The following is a 22705-nucleotide window of genomic DNA, read 5'->3' on the forward strand; positions in this document are numbered from 1 at the left end:
CCGAGGATGGCTAAGCGGGTCGTGCTAAACACGCACTTCTGCTTGTAGGTGAAGTTTAGGAGAGTGGCGGTGTGGAGAAATTTGGCAAGTTTGGCGTTGTGGTCCTGCTGATCATAGCCGCAGATGGTAACGTTGTCTAGGTACGGATAGGTGGCCCGCAAACCGTACCGGTCGACCATTCAGTCCATCTCCCTTTGGAAGACCGAGACCCGGTTGGTGACGCCAAAGGGAACCCTGAGGAAGTGATAGAGGGGGCTGTCTGCCTCGAAGGCAGTGTATGGACGGTCCAATTTACGAATGGGGAGCTGGTGGTAGGCGGATTTCAGGTCTACCGTTGAGAAGACCCGGTACTGTGCAATCTGATTGACCATATCAGATATGCATGGGAGGGGGTACGCGTCGAGCTGCGTATACCGATTGATGGTCTGGCTGTAGTCCACGACCATTCTGTGTTTCTCCCCAGTTTTAACTACTACCACTTGGGCTCTCCGGGGGCTGTTGCTGGCCTCGATGATGCCTTCCCGAAGCAGCTGCTGGACCTAGGACCTGATGAAGGTCCTGTCCTGGGTTATGTACCGTCTGCTCCTGGTGGCGACGGGTTTGCAATCCGAGGTTAGATTTGCGAAGTGTGAAGGTGGATCGACCTTTAGGGTCGCGAGGCCGCACACAGTGAGGGGTGGTAGGGGCCCGCCGAATTTCAGCGTTAGGTTCTGGAGGTTGCACTGGAAGTCCAAGCCTAGTAATAGGGCAGCGCAGAGGTTTGGGAGGATGTAGAGGCGGAAGCCGCTGAATTCTATGCCCTGGACCGTGAGTGTGACCATACAGTACCCCCGGATCGCCACGGAATGGGATCCGGAGGCCAGGGAGATTCTTTGACTGGTGGGGTGTACCGCGAGGGAGCAGCGCCTTACCGTATCTGGGTGGATGAAGCTTTCGGTGCTCCCGGAATCCAGCAGGCAAGCGGTCACGTGTCCGTTGACTTTAACGCTGGTCGATGCGGTGGCCAGGTTGTGCGGACGAGACTGGTCGATGGTCACTGAGGCGAGTCGTGGTCGGTCGTCGTTGGTATCGGATGATGGGGAGTCTGAGGGGCCCAGGTCGTGGAACGCTGGCGGTGCCCATGTGCCGTTGGGGAGACAAGATGACGGCGCCTGAAGATCTTGAGGAGGACAAAATGGCGGCACCCATGTGCCGCACGTGTCGGGGGTTGAACAAGATGGCGGCGCCCATGGGCTGCACCTGTTCTCGGAGGGGGAGATGGCGGCGCCCACTGGCCGCGCTTGGTCTGAGGGAGAGAATATGGCGGCACCCACTGGCCGCGCGTGGTCTGAGGGGGAGAAGGTGGCGGTGCCCATTGGCCGCGCGTGGTCTAGGGAGGTGAAGATGGCCGCGCCCATTATCTGTAAACGATGGGGGTGGGGGCGATAGCGGCTCCTGCGTGGGCCTGGCACACCGCGGCGAAGTGCCCCTTCTTGCCGTAAGCCTTACAAAGGGCAGCACAGGCCGGCCAGCGTTGGCGGGGGTGTTTCTACTGGCTGCAAAAGTAACATCGGGGACTCCTGGCGTTCGCTGGCTGGCGAGTGGCGCAGGCGTATTGGCTGGGTATGGCCCCCGCTGGGGCGGCCGTCTGTCGGGTCCACGATGTGTAGGAGGGGTGGGCTGCGCGGCTGGGGGTGTAGGCCTGAACATTGCGCAAGTTGACCGTCATAGAGAGCGCTAGTTTCTTTGTCACTGCTAGATCGAGCGTGGCCCCTTCTAACAGTCGTTGGCGTATGGGGTCCAACCCAATCCCCGTAACAAACGCGTCACGCATAAAGAGGTTTGAATGTTCAGTGGCTGTAACGGCCTGACAGTCACAGTCCCGGACGAGTGGGATTAGGACCCGCCAGAAGTCTTCTATGGGCTCACCAGGGAGTTGAGAGCGAGTGGCGAGTACGTATCTGGCGAAGAGCGTGTTCGTCTTCTGAGCGTAATTCTCCTTGAGAAGCGTCATGGTTTCAGCGCAGTTCGGCACGTCCTGGATTAGCGGAAAGACGCTGGAGCTCAACCTTGAGTACAGGATCTGTATCTTCTGAGCCTCCGAGACAGGGCTAGACACCGAGTTAACGTACACCTTGAAACAAGCTAGTCAGTGTTCAAAGTCCTTTTTGGCATCGCTTGAATGCGGATCCAGCTGCAGGTGATTCGGTTTGATACGGAGGTCCATCTTTTGAAAATCGTAGAGCAACAAATTGATGCACGATCAATCGCACAAAGACTTGAGTTGGGTACAACTGAGGCTTTATTACTCTAAGATGTGTGGCCTCCCACAGCAGCTGGCGAAAAGGCTGCAGCATGGAGGACACACATATTTACACTCTGCCTACTGGGCGGAGCCAGCAGGCAGGGACTACCAACGTACCTGTAGTACAGATCCTACCATACATCACCTGATAGAGGTGCAACAGTTGTTTACCACAGTAGCCATCCGGGACGCTGGAAGTCTCCCGGACCTGCCACATCTCACAGTCAGAGCACTGCACTCCTCCAATTGACATTGCATTAATTAATTAGTAACTTAAATTTAAATTTAAAAAAAAAGTTACTGTTATCTATATGTTTCCTAGCACAGAAGAATACAATGTACACCCTTGTGCCACTAAACAGGCCTCAAGTGACTGACAGCAATTGCCTCTCAGCAATTAGGGTGGGGGCAGCTTCAGCCAATCAGACACTGAGCTAGACACTGACCTTTTAACTGAAAAACAGTTTTGAAGATTTGAATTCACCACTTACCTCTTTAATTACCACACTGCCCAAATTACCAAGTTCCAATTCCCACTCTGGCTGTGTCTCACTCACTCAGGCTGTGTCTCCATCACCTGCGCGAAGCTTCTGCCCATCTGAGATGTTGCACTTTTATTATGTACCAACTTGCCCTGAACAAAGACAGATGGAGAGAGTATAAGCAGGCGCCTGTCAAGGCAGATGGTGGCGACGCTGGCATGTGTGTATAGTGAGTGGGAGCAGGGAGGTGATGAGGAGAAGATCGCAGGGAATGTGAAGATGTGTGGGAGAATGAATGATAGTTTCTCTTGAGCTCGCAGTGAGTGAGCTTCCTGTGGACGTGTGATAAGTTCGTGAGTGTGAGGGTCGAGAGTGATGAGAAGAGTGACTTAGCCTGCCAGAATGGAGATGATCATTCATCCTTTCTTGGCACTGACTGCCCATTCTCTCCTTCAGGGAGCTGATGCTTACCAGTGTTGCCATCACCTCCCATGCATGGTTGGTGAACTTGTTTGATGGTTTCTTCCCAGTACTTGGGTGCAGGACATCACGGCGTTGCTCCATGCCATACAGTAGTCTGCCAAGGAGGTCTCCGGAAATCTTGGAGCATATTTCTTAGCAGCCATCCTCTGCATTTGAACTTGAAGAAGAGGCTCGGGAGTGTTGGGGCAGCCATTGATTGGAGCGCCGCGCTTATTCAAGTGCTCAGCTGATGGCAGAGTGAGCGAATCAGAGCCCGCCTGCCATGGAGGCAGCGTGAAACCCGTGCAGAAATTTCTTTCCCCCTAACTTGTGAAAAGATACGGCACATAAACTGGAAACCCAAATGCAGCTTTTCCTGCCCGCTGCAATATTCTGCCAAAATATGAAAACATTCTGCCCTATATGTGCCCCACAAATTGATAACAACGCCTTGTCCATGTGCTTTTTCAGCATGTTGGAATACATGCTGCCATGTTGCTCTATCATGGCAATATAGATGCGCCACCATTTTCTGAATTTGTATTGATTGAACTATTGAACTTTGCAACTCGCACAATTGGATTCAGTTTCAATGACTCCATGTGCACCCAAATTGATTGTGTCGCTGTGAGATCCCTTCTAGGTCCAGCGCTCACTAACATTTTCACTCTTTCCACAAGAAATGCATTTTTGATGGAATGAGTCCTAACCTACTCCATTATCAGAAATACATAGATGATCCATTCTTAATCTTTGAATCTGCAGCCATATGCATGGATTTCCACCCTCCAATTCACTTTTGAGATGGAGCAGTTTAACATGCATATTTTCCTCAACATACTAGTTAAGAAATCCTCTAATGGGGATTCCACTACTGGATTGGATTGGATTGGTTTATTGTCACATGTACCGGGGTACAGCGAAAAGTACTTTTCTGCGAGCAGCTCAACAGATCATTCAGTACATGAAAATAAAATAAAACAAAAAGCAAATACATAATAGGGCAACACAAGGTACACAATGTAACTACATAAACGCCGGCATTGGGTAAAGCATACAGGGGACTAGTGTTAATCAGGTCAGTCCATAAGAGGGTCGTTTAGGAGTCTGGTAACAGGGGGAAGAAGCTGTTTTTGAGTCTGTTCATGTGTGTTCTCAGACTTTTGTACCACCTGCCCAATGGAAGAAGTTGGAAGAGTGAGTAAGCCGGGTGGGAGGGGTCTTTGATTATGCTGCCCACTTTCCCCAGGCAGCGGAAGGTGTAGATGGGATCAATGAATGGGAGGCAGGTTTGTGTGATGGACTGGGCTATGTTCACGACTCTCTGAAGTTTCTTGCGGTCTTGGGCCAAGCAGTTGCCACACCAGGCTGTGATGCAGCCAGATAGTATGCTTTCTATGGTGCATCTGTAAAAGTTGGTAAGAGTTAATGTGGACATGCCGAATTTCCTTAGTTTCCTGAGGAAGTATAGGCGCTGTTGTGCTTTCTTGGTGGTCGTGTCGACGTGGGTGGAACAGAACAGATATTTGGTGATGTGTACCCCTAAGAATTTGAAGCTGCTAACCATCTCCACCTCAGCCCCGTTGATGCTGACAGGGGTGTGTACAGTACTTTGCTTCCTGAAGTCAATGACCAACTTTTTAGTTTTGCTGGCATTGAGGGATAGATTGTTTTCGTTGCACCACTCCACTTGGTTCTCTATCTCCCTCCTGTATTCTGACTTGTCGTTATTCGAGCTCCGGCCCACTACGGTTGTATCGTCAGCAAACATGCAGATGGAATTGGAACCAAGTTTTGCCATGCAGTCGTGTGTGTACAGGGAGTATAGTAGGGGACTAAGTACGCAGCCTTGCGGGGCCCCGGTATTTAGGACTATTGTGGAAGAGGTGTTGTTGTTCATTCTTACTGATTGTGGTCTGTGGGTCAGAAAGTCGAGGATCCAGTTGCAGAGTGAGGAGCCAAGTCTTAGGTTTTGGAGCTTTGATATGAGCTTGGCAGGGATTATGGCGTTGAAGGCAGAGCTGTAGTCAATAAATAGGAGTCTGATGTAGGAATCCTTGTTGTCGGGATGCTCCGAGATGTTCTGAGAGTTTGGAGTTGATGCGCTTCGTGACCAACCTCTCGAAGCACTTCATTACGACTGATCTCAGGGCCACCAAACATAGTCATTGAGGCACATTGCCTGTTTCTTCTTTGGCACCGGTATGATGGTGGTTTTCTTGAAGCAGGTGGGGACCTTGGAGCGGAGTAGGGAAAGGTTAAAGATGTCCATGAACCCATCTGCCAGCTGGTCTGCGCAGGCTATGAGCGCACAACCAGATTTCCTGTCCGGCCGGTCGCCTTCCGCGGGCTCACTTTCAGGAAGGCCGATCTGACTTCGGAAACTGTGATGGTGGGTATGGGTGTGTTATGGGCTGCTGGGGCACTCAACAGCGGATCGTTGGTTTCCTGCTCGAACCGAGCATAGAATGCAATGAGTTCATCGGGGAAGGGTGCCTTGCTGCTGGAGATACTGCTCGGCTTCGCTTTGTAGCCCGTTATGTTGTTTAGGCCTTGCCACAACCGTCAAGAATCTGTAATGCTAGTCTGTGACTCTGGCTTGGTCTGATATTCTCTCTTGGCATCTCAGATGGCTTTGCGGAGGTTGTACCTGGATTTATTGTATAGGTCAGGGTCGCCTGGCTTGAACGCCTCAGACTTGTCCTTCAGGAGGGAGTCAATCTCGTGATTGAGCCATGGTTTCCGGTTGGGGAACGTATGTACTGCTTTCTTTGGCACACAGTCGTCCACACATTTGCTGATGAAGTCTGTGAAGCTGGTGGCATACTCATTTAAGTTGGTCACTAAGTACTATCTACTGAAAACCAATTTTCACCAGTCAGTGCGCATATTGGGATTCTTATCACTCCCACGAGTAATAAGATTGGTCTGAGTAAATAAGACGCTTGCCATTTCTTTCACCTTGCAACTTGATGCAGAAATAGAATGCATCATACCTTACCTGTGGGACAATGGCTATCCTGATTAGATCATTGTTGGCTGTGTATCAGGCAAACCTGCAAATGTGCCAAAGGTCGTCATCTTCAGACCTGAAAAGTACCTAGCCTACCTCAGATTGTCCCAGAAATTCGCAATACCACCAAAATTTGAACGGGTTAAGTAAGTCCTTCTATGCTACTGCTATGTAGTGGCCATGCAAGTAGTATTTTCCACTAACAGATTGCTGCTATCTGTCCAAAAAAGTGTTACGTCCAACGCACAGCTAAATAATGTTGTATATGAATTTCAATGCTATTTAAACCATAGGTGCCAACGATTTCCTGATCAAATCAAACTACATATTCTTTCGGTTGTTTATACTAGGCAGAGTACAAACCACACTCAGTCACACTTGCAAAATCCAAAACTAATTGTCTATGCTTAGATGTGCTTTAGTGATTGGGTAGCACTTGCTGAACATTCCAGAGTGTGCTAATGGCTTTACTCACAGTCAATTTAAGATAATCAGTTGAGCTCGTAATCTGGCTCATTTAGACTTTCTAGAAGTGACATATATTCATGATTTCTGCAAACACAAAGATTTTGTTCAAGCCTTGCGCCTTACTTGAATTACCAGGAAGTTTGGGAAGTCCACAGTTCCCCATGATTTTGTCCATGACAACACCTCAACCAATCAAAGTGGACGCTAACTTCCCACAGTCCAAAGATATACAGGTTAGGTGGATTGGCCTGCTAAATTGCCCCTTAGTGTCCAAAGATGTGTAGGTTAGGTGGGGTTATGGGGATAGGACAGGGGAGTGGGCCTAGGTAGGGTGATCTTTCGGAGGATCTGTGCAGACTCAATGGACCGAATAGAATCCATAGAAGGAGGCTATGATCAGCAGGCTTTTCTACTGCAGTGTAAATTGCTGTGATCATCTGAAATTTGTCATTCTTGCATTTGTCCTGATGAGTGCAAGACTTAAAGTTGATGAGTGCAAGACTTAAAGTTTCGGCAATGTGTCTGTCTTTTCAGTAAACAAAAAGGGACGCCTGTTTAAATGACAAATGGTTCCATGGTACAAAGATTTTGTTTTTGTTTTTGTTTTTATAAATTTAGAGTACCCAATTCATTTTTTCTAATTAAGGGGCAATTTAGCGTGGCCAATCCACTTAACTTGCACATCTTTGGGTTGTGGAGGCAAAACCCACGCAGCACGGGGGAGAATATGCAAACTCCACACGGACAGTGACCCAGAGCCGGGATCGAACCTGGGACCTCGGTGCGGTGAGGCTGCAGTGCTAACCACTGTGTCACCGTGCTGCCCTGCATGGTACAAAGATAAAGTGAGTTGTAATGGAACAAGTAATGAAACAGAAATATGTCTAGAGGAGGTTTAAATGTCAAGTTAGCAGCCACCCAAATGCAAAGTAAAGGATTTAATCAAGGAATGAGAAGAAAATGACCCAGCAAAAGCAGCTGAATCAAAATGGGGGCAGAGTTTATGCTTCTAAATTGTTGAACACAATGTTGACTACAAAATAAAATAAAGTGCCCAATTGAAAGATGAGGTGCTTTTCCTCAAACTTGCACTGACTTTCACTGGCACACTACAGTAAGCAAGATGGTACAGTGGTTAGCACTGTTGCTTCACAGCTCCAGGGTCCCAGATTCGATTCTCGGATTGGATCACTGTCTGTGCGGAGTCTGCACGTTCTCCCCGTGTCTGCGTGGGTTTCCTCCGGGTGCTCCAGTTTTCTCCCACAAGTCCCGAAAGACGTGCTTATTAGGTGAATTGGACATTCTGAATTCTCCCTCTGTGTACCTGAACAGGGGCCGGAGTGTGGTGACTGGGGGATTTTCACAGTAACTTCATTGCAATGTTAATGTAAGCCTACTTGTGACAAAAATAAAGTTAATAATTAATAGGCTAAGGACAGAAAGGTCCGAATGGGAGTAATGTAAAGAATTAAAATGCTTGCAACTGCAAACTCAATTTGAAGCTTGCAGACAACTTGGAAGTGTTCTGCAAAGTGGTCACCCATCCTGCATTTGTTTCTCCAATATAGGGGAGACTGTATCATCAGTAATGAATACAGTGTAACAAATTGAAAGAAATACAAGTAAATCATGTTTCAATTGGAAAAAGTGTTTGCAGTATTCGATGGTGAGAAAAGAGGAGGTAAAAGGACAGGTTTTCCACCCTCTGTATGGAACAGGGGGTAGGAAAATATGGGATGTTGGGGATAACTGAGGAATGAACCAGGACGTCGAAGAGAGAATAGTCTCTGCAACACTTAAATGGGAGGGTAAGGTGTGAAGAACCATAGAAAGGTTTGGTGCAGAAAGGCCATTCAGTCCTCGTGTCTGTGCTGCCCCAAAAAAGAAGGAAAAATCTAGCTGTACTTCAGATGCAGATCCAGGTACTTTTCATTTCAGCCTTAGCCAGTATCTTAGGCAGTGGATTCCAGATGTCCACACCCTCTGGGTGGAAAAGGTTTTCCTCATGTCCCCTCTAATCCTTCTACCAATCACCTTAAATCTACACCCCTTGGGAATTGACTCCTCAGCCAGTGGAAGCAGGTCTTTCCTGTCTACCCTTTCTAAGTCGCTCATAATTTGTACACCTCAAGTAGGTCACCCCTTAGCTCCTCTGTTCGAAGGAAACATCCCTAACCTATCCACTTTCATGCCCTGGCAACATTCTTGTGAATCTCCTCTGCACTCCAGAGCAATTATGTTCTTCCTGTAGGAGAGAAGTCCTGTGGGAGTATTGTAGACTCTTTGTCCAGCTTTGACAAAGAGTCATCGGACTCAAAACGTTAGCTCTTTTCTCTCCCTACAAATGCTGCCAGACCTGCTGAGATTTTCCAGCATTTTCTCTTTTGTATGTTCTTCCTGTAATGTGATGACCAGAACTGGACACAAAACTCAACTGTGGCCTAACCAGCATCTTATACAGTTCCATCATTATGTCCCTGCTTTTGTATACAATGCCTTGCCCAATGAGAAAAGCATTCTATCTGCCTTCTTGACCACCTTATTTACCTATTCTGCCACCTTCTAGGACCTGTGGACATGCACTCATATTTCCTCAACCCCTCTCAGTATGTTTCTGTTTACTAAGTATCCACTTGCTTTGTTTGCCCTTCTTAAATGTATTACTTCACACTTTTCCAGATTGATTTCCATTTGTCACTTCTCTGTTCACTCAACCAAACCATTTATATAATTCTTGAGTGGTCATCTATTCTTTTCACTGTCAATTTCATGGACAATTTTTGTTTGATCTGCAAATATCCCAATCATGCCACCCACATTTAAGTTGAAATGCTTAATATATATAACAAACAGCAAGGGCTCCAACACTGAGCCCTGCGGAACACCACTGGAAACTGTTTTCCATTCGCAATAACAGCCAGCAGCTACTACCCTTTGTTTCCTGTCACTGAGCCAATTTTGGATCCAACCTGCCACTTTCCCTTGTGTCCCATGAGATCTCACTTTTCTGATCAGCTACCATGTGGAACCTTGTCAAATGCCTTACTGAAATCCACATAGACAATATCCACTCCACCACCCTCATCAATCCTCCATGTTATTTCCTCAAAGATTCTATTGCTTGATGGTGGAGTAAGTGTCAGAGACTGATCAGTCGAATACGGGGGCTAGTGGGTGGAAGGTGAGGACAAAGGAAACCATGTCAAGGTTCTGGGAGGGAGGGGAAGGAATGAGAGCAGAAGTGTATGAAATTAAATGAACAAGGGTCGAGGCTCTGTCAACCATGGTGGAGGAAATCCTGAGTTGAGGATAAAGGAAAACATATTGAAAACGTTTTTATGGAAGCTTGCATTATTTGAAAAGGTGCAGTGGAAATGGAAACTCGGAGAATAGAATAGAGTCCTTAATTCAATGTTATGCAATGTTTCTTCCAGCTAATTTGCTCCTATGTCTTCATGCCGCTTGCCTTCATGATGGGAGTAGACTGGAATGACAGCTTTATGATCGGTGAGCTCATCGGAGTGAAAACATTCTTCAATGAGTTTGTAGCTTATGAGAGGTTATCTGCGCTGATTAACAAACGAATTGAAGGCAAACTTGAGTATGTTGATGGTGCAAAGCAGTATTTGTCAGTAAGTAAATATAGTTATTTCTGCATGATATTGTATCAATAAAAGCATTATCATACATACTTTTGTCTAACTAACCAGGCTATTATTCTTGTTCATCACTCAAGGGGTGCCAGAGGACTGGAGGATAGCCAATGTGGTATCATTATTGAAGAAGTGAGGAGGTGATAAACCAGGAAACTACAGACCAGTCAGTCTAACCTAAGTGATGGGGAAACTTGAAAGCAGTTCTGAGAGACAGAATTAATCTGCATTTGGAAAGGCAGGGATTAACCGAGAACAGTCAGCATGGTTTTGTAAAGGGGAGGTCATGCCTGACCAACTTGATTGAATTTTTCTGAGCGGTGACCAGGGGCGTCATTCTCCGACCCCCCAGAGGGTCGGAGAATGGCCGTTGGCCGCCGTGAATCCCGCCCCCGCCGGTTGCCGAAGTCTCCGAAGGGAGAAAAGTCGGCGGGGCGTTAATGTCGCCGCTGCCGCGGAGAATGTCACGGGTCTGCGCAAGGCAGCCGATTTTCGGCCTGCCGATATTCTCCCTTCTGGATGGGCCGAAGTCCCGTCGACGTGATGACCGTTCACGTCGACGTAAATTAAACCTCCTTTTCATCGGCGTGACCCGGTGCTCCAGACTCACGCCGACCAGCGTGGAGGTGAGTGACGGCCTGGGGGGTTGGCTCTGGGCAGGCAATGGCGTGGCCGCAGTCTGAATGCATGAGGAGAGGTGTGTCTCGGCTTGTGTGTGTGTGTGTGCGGCGGGGGGGGGGGGGGGGTGGTTAGAGTAGGCTGGGCTCCGGGGGCGTGCCGGGAGGGGGTCCGTGCCGGGGAGGTGGATGGGGGGTCTGTGCCGGGGTGGAGGTTGGGGGGGGTCCGTGCCGTGCTGGGGTGGAGGTTGGGGGGGGTCCGTGCTGGGGTGGAGGTTGGGGGGGGGTCCGTGCCGGGGTGGAGGTTGGGGGGGGGGGTCCGTGCCGTGCCGGGGTGGAGGTTGGGGGGGGGTCCGTGCTGGGGTGGAGGTTGGGGGGGGGTCCGTGCCGGGGTGGAGGTTGGGAGGGGGTCCGTGCCGGGGTGGAGGTTGGGGGGTGGTCCGTGCCGTGCCGGGGTGGAGGTTGGGGGGGGGGGTCCGTGCCGTGCCGGGGTGGAGGTTGGGGGGGTGTCCGTGCTGGGGTGAAGGTTGGGGGGGGGGTCCGTGCCGGGGTGGAGGTTGGGGGGGGGGGTCCGTGCCGGGGTGGAGGTTGGGGGGTGGTCCGTGCCGTGCCGGGGTGGAGGTTGGGGGGGGGGTCCGTGCCGGGGTGGAGGTTGGGGGGGGGTCCGTGCTGGGGTGGAGGTTGGGGGGGGGGGGTCCGTGCCGGGGTGGAGGTTGGGGGGGGGTCCGTGCCGGGGTGGAAGTTGGGGGGGGGGTCCGTGCCATGCCGGGGTGGAGGTTGGGGGGGGTCCGTGCCGTGCCGGGGTGAGGTTGGGGGGGGTCCGTGCCGGGGTGGAGGTTGGGGGGCGGGGGGTCCATGCCGAAGTGGAGGTTGGGGGGTGGGGGGTCCATGCCGAGGTGGAGGTTGGGGGGGGGGGGGGGGTCCGTGCTGGGGTGGAGGTTGGGGGGGGGGGGGGTCCATGCCGAGGAGGGGGATGGGAGGGCAAGTGAGTTGGTCCACCTGTCCAGGTGCCAGCCTCCAACAGTTGGACCCATGCGGTCCATGCCACCTGGCTGGGGGGAGGAGGGGATATGGGCAATGATGACATGTCGTCGTTCCCCTCCCCCCCCACCAGGCCGTCATGTTTTCAGATCATCCAGCGATGTTGGCCGCCGTGGTGGCAGCCGCTCATGTCTATGTTGCCCTGGATGAGGAGCAGGAGGAGGAGGAGTGTGCCAGAGAGGCGGCGCAGACTGCCGCAGAGGGGCAGGCGGCAGCCGCCCAGGCTGGAGGGACACCTGACCGACAGGACGAGGAGGGGGAGGAGGACGTCGCGGCCCCACGGCAACGGAGGCACCCGAGGGCGCCCCGTGTGTACCGGCCCCGGCAGTCATACCAGGACCGCACGGACCGGGAATGCAGGAGGAGACTCCGGATGAGGCGGGAAACCGTGGCACACATCTGCCACCTGCTGGCACACCTGTCACCGCGTGGCACTGGCGGGGGACACCCTCTCCCCGTGTCCGTCAAGGTTACGGTGGCCCTGAACTTTTATGCAACGGGGTCATTCCAGGCACCGAGTGGTGACCTGTCCGGCATACCGCAGACTTCGGTGCACCGGTGCATCCGGGCAGTGACAGATGCCCTATATGCCATGGCGCACCGCTACATCCGCTTCCCCGTGGACCAGGCCAGCCAAGATGCCTGGGCCGTGGGCTTCTCTGCCGTGGCCGGGTTACCCATGGTCCAGGGCGCGATCGATGGGATGCACGTCGCCGTGCGGCCACCTGCAGATAACAGGGCCGTGTTCACTAATAGGAAGGGGACCTATTCGATGAACGTACAGGTGGTCTGCGACCACCGCATGATGATCCTGCACGTCTGCGCCCGTCACCCAGGCAGTGTACACGACTCATTCGTGTTGTCGCGGTCATCCATCCCCGGCATGTACGAGGGACGCCATCCCCGGCTGAGGGGCTGGTTGCTGGGCGACAGGGGCTACCCATTGCGATCGTGGCTGATGACGCCTATACGGAGGCCACGCAATGAGGCGGAGAACCGCTACAATGATGCCCATGTAGCGACAAGGGGAGTGATCGAGAGGTGCTTTGGCGTGCTGAAGATGCGTTTCAGGTGCCTGGACCTCTCTGGGGGCGCCCTCCAGTATCGGTCAGATAGGGTCGGCCGCATCATTGTGGTGTGCTGCGTCCTGCACAACATAGCCCAGCAGAGGGGCGATGTGCCGCAGGCAGAGGAGGGCGGAGTGGAGGAGCAGCAGGAAGAGGCCCAGTCCTCCCCAGATGAGGGGGATGGGGGCAATGGTCAGGGCAGACGGGGTAGACACAGGCGGGTGGCTGTCCACCGTTACCGGCTGGCCCTGCGGGCACGGGACAGACTGATAGACGCCCGCTTCACTGACTAGATGGGCGTGGGAATCGGGTAGTATGGCCACAGACCGCACACCATGGCAACAGCCGACCACCCACACCCCCCACCCATCCACCCACCCAGCACCCTCACCCCCCTCCCCAACCCCACCCACCCCACCTGCATGCACACCACCCCCCCCCCCCCCATTGCCGATCCACCTGCGGCACAACGGGCCGGGCTCACACAGTTGCGGGTGGACGCGTGTCTATCGCAGGCCATGGAGGATGATGACAACCCGCCATGCGATGAGCTCCTGGCTCTACATCGTTGGACTATGTCTGACCCATGGCCACAGTACCACCATCCACCCGGACCATCCCTGCATGCGGCTGTGACACTGCAGCGCACGGTCCCGTCCTCTGCCCGGGGGATGTTGATGGCGACCCAGGGAGAAGGGGGCAGACTCACCTGGGGCTGAGGTAAGACCACCCGTCACACACACACACTTGCGCTCAACGTACATGACACGCCCGCACACTTTGGACAGAGCACAAAGGCAGCTTCGGTCGGTGTAACATTGACTTTAATAACCAAAGGAGTTCATGCACGTGCCCTAGCCCCTAAAACTCATCTGTGCCCTGCACCCGTGCCAACTTACTCAGTGTCTGATTGTTTGGCCTTACGGGCCCTTTGACTACGTCTACGTGGTTCCCCAGACGGTACAGCAGAACTGGAGGTGGACTCCTGTGATTCCTGCCCTCTGACACTGGATCCCTTTGGCGGCCGTTTCCTGGGGCGTCCTGGCCTAGATGGGCCAGGCTGCGGCCCGGGCGACTGGGATGGCGAGCTGCCAGCCTGTCCTGCCCGTTGCCCACCCGATGCACCTGGGACGGAAGGGGGGGGAGTCCGAGGTGTCGCGGTGTACCGGGACCTCCCCTACAGAGGGAGCCGGGACGGACCACACCACCTCCTCCTCCCTCGTGGTGCCCGATGGCCCCCAGGCCTCTACATGGGTGGGGGATGCGAACGGACTGGCCATCCGACGCCCCCCCGACATCTGGCGCTGCCAGTCCTGGAGGCCCGTGCTGGTATCACAGGGGTCTGCAGGTTTGCAGCCATGGAGCCCAGGGGGTTGGCAAACCCTGTCTGTGACAGTGCGACGCCGGCTCGCACATGGCCACTGGCGCCGATGCCCTCAGCGATGGCCTGCAGAGACTGGGCCATGGCCTGCTGAGACTGGGCCATGGCCTGCAGAGACTGGGCTATGGCGTTGAGCGCCACTGCCATCTGGCGCTGGCACTGGCTCATGGCCTCCTGTGAGAGGGCAGCCATTTCCTGGGCCACAGACGCCGCCTGCACGGAAGGCCCCAGGCCTCGCAAACCGTTCCCCATGTCTGACACCGTCGCACCGTCACCGTCACTGACACCCATTGCCTCCACCGCGGACGCCACCCGTGCGGTGTTGGCCTGGGTGGCACGCATGACCGGCACCACTCCCAGCTCCTGAACGCGGGTGGACTCCTCCACCTGCGACTGCAGCCGCCGCAAGCCGCCCGTCACCCTCTTCGCTCGTCTCCGGGTCGGTGGTTGCATCGGATCTATGTGTGGGTGTGGTAACTGCAGGAACCCGGGATCCATCTGGGCGGCAGATGTTCGCTTGGGCTGGGCTGCCCTCCGACCGCCCGGTCCCTCTGCTGCTCCTACCTCCACCTGCTGTACCGGGACGGCTGTGTTGTGCGCACCAGTGAGTGTACCAGACGCCTCATCACTAAAGTGCCCAACCGTGGTGAGTGTTTCTGCGATGGTGGAGGGTGTTGGTGACAGCAGTGGCGTTGTGTCGTGCTCTTCGTCCCACTCTGAGTCCATGGCACTTTGGGGTGGGGGTTCGTCTCCACCCATCCACTCTGAGTCACTGTCCGGTATTTCGTCTTCCTGGGTAGTGCTGTCCCGGGGAGGGGTGTCCTGGGTAGTGGTGTCCTGGGTAGTGGTGTCCTGGGTAGTGGTGTCCTGGCTCGGATGTGACGGGGGCCTGTGGCTGCCCCCCTCGTCGCTGGGTGGTCGCTCCCGCACGTGACTACACAGGTGGAGAAGGTAGTCAAGAAGGCATACGGCATGCTTGCCTTCATTGGCCGGGGCATTGAGTATAAGAATTGGCAAGTCATGTTGCAGCTGTATAGAACCTTAGTTAGGCCACACTTGGAGTATAGTGTTCAATTCTGGTCGCCACACTACCAGAAGGATGTGGAGGCTTTAGAGAGGGTGCAGAAGAGATTTACCAGAATGTTGCCTGGTATGGAGGGCATAAGCTATGAGGAGCGATTGAATAAACTCGGTTTGTTCTCACTGGAACAAAGGAGGTTGAGGGGCGACCTGATAGAGGTATACAAAATTATGAGGGGCATAGACAGAGTGGATAGTCAGAGGCTTTTCCCCAGGGTAGAGGGGTCAATTACTAGGGGGCATAGGTTTAAGGTGAGAGGGGCAAAGTTTAGAGTAGATGTACGAGGCAAGTTTTTTACGCAGAGGGTAGTGGGTGCCTGGAACTCACTACCGGAGGAGGTAGTGGAGGCAGGGACGATAGGGACATTTAAGGGGCATCTTGACAAATATATGAATAGGATGGGAATAGAAGGATACGGACCCAGGAAGTGTAGAAGATTGTAGTTTAGTCGGGCAGTATGGTCGGCACGGGCTTGGAGGGCCGAAGGGCCTGTTCCTGTGCTGTACATTTCTTTGTTCTTTGTTCTTTGTTTGTGACGGGGGTGTCGTCTCCCTGTTGCTCCAGGTCTCTCCGTCTCCCGTGGTGTGCGAGGGGCATCCTGCGGGCGTCGCATGCTGGAGGGTGCGGGTCTCTCCGTCTCCCGTGGTGTGCGAAGGGCATCCTGCGGGCGTCGCATGCTGGAGGGTCCGGGTCTCTCCGTCTCCCGTGGTCTCCGAGGGGCATCCTGCGGGCGTCGCATGCTGGAGGGTCCGGGTCTCTCCGTCTCCCGTGGTCTCCGAGGGGCATCCTGCGGGCGTCGCATGCTGGAGGGTCCGGGTCTCTCCGTCTCCCGTGGTCTCCGAGGGGCATCCTGCGGGCGTCGCATGCTGGAGGGTGCAGGTCTCTCCGTCTCCTGTGGTCTCCGAGGGGCATCCTGCGGGCGGTCTGCATCTGCGGGGATGGGTGCCTGGACGTTTGGTCCTGCGATACACAATGAAGCATGCATGGTTAGACATCAGGCAGTGATCAGGTGATACGGGGGAGGGGGATATAGGGGAGGGGGGATATGGGGACGGGCTGTCGGTGGCTCACTCGCTAGTATGCCCCCGACCTCTGCATCAGCAACCTCCCGGTCCTCAGGTCCGCCAGCCAGTTCCAGGGCCCTTTCCTCGTGTACGGTCAGTGGCCTCTCATCAGCGGGCCCTCCTCCAGTCCTCACATGCTCCCTATTGTTGTGTGCGCGCTTCTCCTGTGGGGGGGGGGGGAGGCAGGGGTAAAAGGCAACAGTGTTAGGCAGGTATATGAATGCACGCCATCTGTTGCGCGTGCATTGCAGAGGTTAAGGTTAGGGCTGGATTCACTTGGGGATATGGGGGATATGGGGGAGGGGGGATATGGGGGAGGGGGGATATGGGGGATATGGGGGATATGGGGGAGGGGGGGATATGGGGGATATGGGGGAGGGGGTTATGGGGGAGGGGGGATATGGGGGAGGGGGGATATGGGGGATATGGGGGAGGGGGGGATATGGGGGAGGGGGGATATGGGGGAGGGGGGATATGGGGGATATGGGGGAGGGGGGATATGGGGGACTGGGATATGGGGGATATGGGGGAGGGGGGATATGGGGGAGGGGGGTTATGGGGAGAGGGGATATGGGGAGGGGGATATGGGGGAGGGGGGATATGGGGGATATGGGGAGGGGGGATATGTGGGAGGGGGGATATGGGGGATATGGGGGAGGGGGGATATGGGGGAGGGGGGGATATGGGGGAGGGGGTATATGGGGGATATGGGGGAGGGGGGATATGGGGGATATGGGGGAGGGGGGATATGGGGGAGGGGTGATATGGGGGATATGGGGGAGGGGGGATATGGGGAGGGGGATATGGGGGAGGGGGGATATGGGGGCGGGGGGATATGAGGGAGGGGGGATATGGGGGATATGGGGAGGGGGGATATGGGGGATATGGGGGAGGGGGGATATGGGGGAGGGGGTATATGGGGAGGGGGGATATGGGGGAGGGGGGATATGGGGGAGGGGGGATATGGGGGATATGGGGGAGGGGGGATATGGGTGAGGGGGGGATATGGGGGAGGGGGGGATATGGGGGAGGGGGGATATGGGGGAGGGAGGATATGGGGGAGGGGGTATATGCGGGAGGCTCACCCTGCCTGCTCTGACGAGGTCGTTCACCTTCTTGTGGCACTGGGTGCCTGTCCGTGGTGTCAGGGCCACAGCGGTGACGGCCTCTGCCACTTCCCTTCACAGACGCCGGCTGTGGCGTGGGGCAACTCTGCGGCCGTGCCCGGGATACAGGGCGTCCCTCCTCTGCTCCACCGCGTCCAGGAGTGCCTCCACATCGCGTGACTCGAACCTCGGGGCTGAGCGACGGCCAGCCATCCAGTCGGGTGTTGCGGTCGGGTGTTCCGGTCGGGTGGGGGGGAGCAGCGCGGCCTTATGAGCCGTCACGCCGTGCAGCGCGTATGACGCTGCACGGCGTGAACCACTGCGCAAGCGCGGATCCCGTTACGTCGCTGCTAGCCCATTTCGGGCCGGAGACTATCGACCCATTTTTCCGACGTGATGCAAGTCGGATTTGCGCCATTTTTTGCGCCGATCGGCGGACTTTCCGCCGATAACGGAGAATTTCGCCCCAGGTGTGTAGATGAGGGAAACACATTTGACATAGTCTACCTGGACTTCAGCATGGCTTTTGATAAAGTCCCACATGGGAGACTGATAACGAAGGTAAGATCCCATGGGATCCAAGGAAATTTGGCAAATTGGATTCAGAATTAGCACTGTTTCTTCTCAGCTCCAGGGTGCCAGGTTCAATTCCGGACTCATGTTACTGTCTGTGTGGAGTTTGTACTTTCTCCCCGTGTCTGTGTGGGCTTCCTCCGGGTGCTCCGGTTTCCTCCCACTGTCAAAGAAGTGCAGGTTAGGTGGATTGGCCATGCTAAATTGCCCTTAGTGTCCAAACGTTTAGGTTGGGTTACAGGGATACGGTGGAGGTGTAGGCTTAAGTAGGGTGTTGTTTCCTAGGGCCAGTGCAGACTCTATGGGCCAAATAGCCTCCTTCTGCACTGTAAATTCTATGATTCTATGAGAATTGGCTGAGTGGTGGAAAGCAGAGGGTGATGGTCGAGGAGTATTTTTCCGACTGGAAGCCTGTGTCCAGTGGGTCCCACAGGGATCAGTGTTGGGGCCCTTGCTGTTTGTGGTTTCGGTAAGTGATTTAGACATGAGTGTAGGTGGGTTGATCAGTAAATTCGCGGATGACATGAAATTGGTGGGGTGGTAAATAGTGAGGAGGATAGCTTTGGAGTACAGGAGGATATAGACAGGCTGGTCTGATGAGCTGGTTAGTGGCAAATAGAATTCAATTCGGATAAATGTGAGATAATGCATTTGATGAATTGAGAGCCTGGATTAGGGCATTGAACTATGATGTAATTGCAATTACGGAGACATGGTTAAAGGAGGGACAGGACTGGCAGCTTAACATTCCAGGATATCGTTGTTTAGACGGGGCAGGAGAAACAAAAGAGGTGGGGGAATTGCATTGCTGTTTAGAGAGCAGATCACAGTTGTGTTGAGGGAGGACATTGGAGGGATCTTGTAGTGAGGCATTTTTGGAGCAAGGGTGGAGCTCAGGAATAAGAAGGGTGAAATCATAATGTTGGAGTGTACTATAGACCTCCCAATAGCCCACAGGAGACAGAGAGCAGTTGTGTAGTCAGATTCTGAAAAGGTGTGAAAAAAGCAGGGTAGTTGTGATGGGCGATTTTAACTTCCCCATATTGACTGAGAATCCTTTACAGCCAGGGCTCGATTGGAGAGCAATTTGTTAGATAAAAGCAAATTACTGTGGTTGCTGGAATCTGTTACATATGTCCAGAAGAGCTTTTTGATACAATCAATCCAATCAGGGAGGGGTCCATACTAGACTTGATATTGGGGAATGAGCCTGTCCAGGTGATTGATGTTTCAGTGGGGGAGCATTTTGGGCTTAGCAACAATAATTCCATATGATTTTGAGGAGTCATGGATAAGGACAAGAGTGGCCTGCAGGTCAGGGTGCTTAATTGGGTGAGGGCCAATTACACCCAAATTAGACAGGAACTGGGGAATGTGAATTGGGAGCGGCAATTTGAGAGCAAATCCTTGTCTGACATGTGGGAGGTTTTTAAAGGCCAGTTGATTGCAATGCAGGCAGCCATGTTCCCAGAAAAATGAAGGATACAAATGGCAGGATTCGGAAACCATGGATGACAAGGGAAATTGTAAGCTGAGTCAATAGGAAAAAGGAAGCACACGATAGGTCTAGGCATCTAAAAACTGACGAAGCCCTTGAGTACAGTGAAAGTAGGAAAGAACTTAAACGTGGAATTAGGAGGTCTAAAAGGGGCCATGAAATGTCTTTCGCAAACGTGGTGAAGGAGAATCCCAAGGTTTTTTGTGCATATATTAGGAGCAAGAGCAAGAGAAAGGGTTGGCCCACTTAAGGACAATGGAGGGAAGTTACGCGTGGAACCACAGGAAGTGGGTAAAATCCTTAATGAGTACTTTGTATCGGTATTCACCAGGGAGAAGGACATGACAAATGTTGAGGTCAGAGATAGGTGTGTGAACTCCCTTGAGAATGTCAATATATCAAAGGAGGAAGTGTTGAGTATCCTAAATTGCATTAAGGTAGACAAGTCCCCGGTGCCGGATGGGATCAATCCCAGGTTACTGCGGGAGGCAAGGGGAGAAATAGCTGGGGCCTTAACAGATATCTTCACATCCTTTTTTTTACCACAGGTGAGGTTCTAGAGGACTGGAGAATAGCAAAGGTTATTCTCTTGTTTAAGAAAGGAAGCAGGGAAAATCCAACAAATTATAAGACGGTGTGCCTGACATCAGTGATGCGGAAGCGTTTGGAAAAGTTACTGAGAGACAGAATGTATGCACATTTTGAGGAAAATGGACTAGTTAGTGACAGGCAGCATGATTTTGTATGGGAAGGTCATGTCTCACCATTTGATTGAGTTTTTTGAAGAGATGACAAAGAACATTGATGAGGGAAGGGCTGTGATTGTAGTTTATATGGACTTTAGCAAGGCGTTTGACAAGGTCCCACATGGCAGACTGGTACAAAAACTAAAATCACATGGGATTCGGTGTGGGCTGGCTAGATGGATACAGTACAGGCTTGATCATAGGAGACAGAGAGTAACGGTGGAAGGATGTTTACTGAATGTAGATTTGTAGCTAGTGGTGTTCGCAGGGATCAGTGCTGGGACCTCTGTTGTTTGTAGTATATATAAATGATCTGGAGAAAAATGTGGAATGTCTGATTAGTAAGTTTGCAGATGACACGAAGATTGGTGGAGTTGCTGATAGTGCCGAGGATTGTCAGAGGATACAACAGGATATAGATAGATTGGAGACTTGGGCACAGAAATGGCAGATGGAGTTTAATCTGGACAAACGCGAGGTGATGCATTTTGGAGGATAAAATCTATGTATGAATTATACTGTAAATGGCATCATCCTTAGGAAGATTAACATGCCGAGGGATCTGGGCATGCAGGTCCACAGTTCCCTAACAGTGGCAACACAGATGGCCAAGATGATTAAGAAGGCATATGTCTTGCTTGCATGTTGCAGCTATATAAAACCTTGGTTAGGCTGCATTTAGAGTATTGCGTGCAGTTCTGGTCATGACATTTTCAGAAGGATGTGGACGCTTTGCAATGAAGGTTCACCAGGATGTTGCCTGGTCTCGAGGATGTTGACTATGAGGTTAAATAAACTAGGATTGTTTTCACTGGAAAGATGGAAGCTGAGGTGAGACCTGATAGAGGTCTGCAAAATTATGAGAGGCACAGACAGGGTGGATAGTCAGAGACTTTTTCCAAGGGTGGAAGTGTCAAAGGGGCACTGATTCAAGTTGAGAGGGGGAAAGTTTAAGGGAGATGTGCGGAGTAAGTTTTTGACGCAGAGAGTGGTGGGTTCCTGGAATGTGCTGCCAGAGGATGTGGTGGAAGCAGGCACATTAGCAACATTTAAGAGGCATCTGGATGGATACATGAATAGGGAGGAAATAAGAGGGATACGGACCGAGTAAGGGCAGAAGATTTTTTTCAGTTAGGGCATCATGATCGGAACAGGCTTGGAGGGCCGAAGGGCCTGTTCCTGTGCTGTAATTTTCTTTGTTCTTTATTCTCTTTGGGCAGGACCCTGGGAAGCACCGAGGATCAGAGATACCTTGATGTGCATGTACACCAGTCCCTTAAGGTAGCAGAGCAGGTAGATTCAGTGGTTAAGAAGACATATGGTATACTTGCCTTTATCAGCTGAGGCACAGCATTTAAAAGCAGGGAGGTTATAATGGAACTGTATAAAACTTTGGTTAGACCACAGCTAGTATGCAGTTCTGGAATCCACATTATAGGAGGGAAGTGATAACACCTGGAAGTGTACAGAGGAGATTTTCCAGGATGTTGCCTGGGCTGGAGAGTTTGGTTATGAAGAGAGATTGGATTGACTTGGATTGTTTTCCTTGGAGCAGAGGAGACTGAGCGGGGCCATTATTGAGATGTATAAAATTATGAGGGGCATAGAGTAGACAGGGAGAAACGTTTCCCCTTGGTGGAGGGGTCAATGACCAAGGGGCGTAGATTTAAAGTGAGGGGCAAGAGGTTTAAAGGGGATGTGAGGAAAAACATTTTCACCCGGAGGGTGGTGGAAGTCTGGAACTCGTTGCCCAAAAGACCTTCATAACATTTAAGAAGGATTTAGATGTGCACTTGCTATAGGCTATAGGACAAGTGCTGGAAAATGGGATTAGAATAGTTAGGTGATTATTTTTGATCAACGCAGACGTGATGAGCCGAAGGGCGTTTTCTGTGTTGTGAACCTCTCTGACTCTATGACAAGACCTGCTTTTGTTAACTAGCATAGAACTGTAATACGCTCAAGAGGCAATACCTGTTTCATTTGCAGTAAAATAATCAGTTGTAAAGAACACTGAAACTACCCCAAGGCTGAATTATTATCCAGAGTCAGCGGTACATCTTTATGCTGGGTGAAAGTCTAACCATACTCTAGTTGCGACCCAGTACTGTAATAATGTGTGACTGCTATCATGGCATGCAAAGTGAAATTGGTGACAATAGTATGAGC

General features: G+C 52.4%; 1 protein-coding gene across 1 annotated transcript in view; it reads left to right on the forward strand.

Annotated features, from left to right (window-relative positions):
- The window catches only part of LOC140430128 (solute carrier family 28 member 3-like), a 516849-nt gene that overhangs the window by 488225 nt on the left and 5919 nt on the right, over positions 1 to 22705 (forward strand). The window contains exon 14 of the mRNA XM_072517641.1: positions 10144 to 10341. Within this exon, the coding sequence (XP_072373742.1) occupies positions 10144 to 10341 (198 nt within the window). The remainder of the gene's footprint in view (positions 1 to 10143; positions 10342 to 22705) is intronic.

This window comes from Scyliorhinus torazame, chromosome 9 (genome assembly GCF_047496885.1).
Source record: "Scyliorhinus torazame isolate Kashiwa2021f chromosome 9, sScyTor2.1, whole genome shotgun sequence".
In the NCBI taxonomy this organism is placed as follows: Eukaryota; Metazoa; Chordata; class Chondrichthyes; order Carcharhiniformes; family Scyliorhinidae; genus Scyliorhinus; species Scyliorhinus torazame.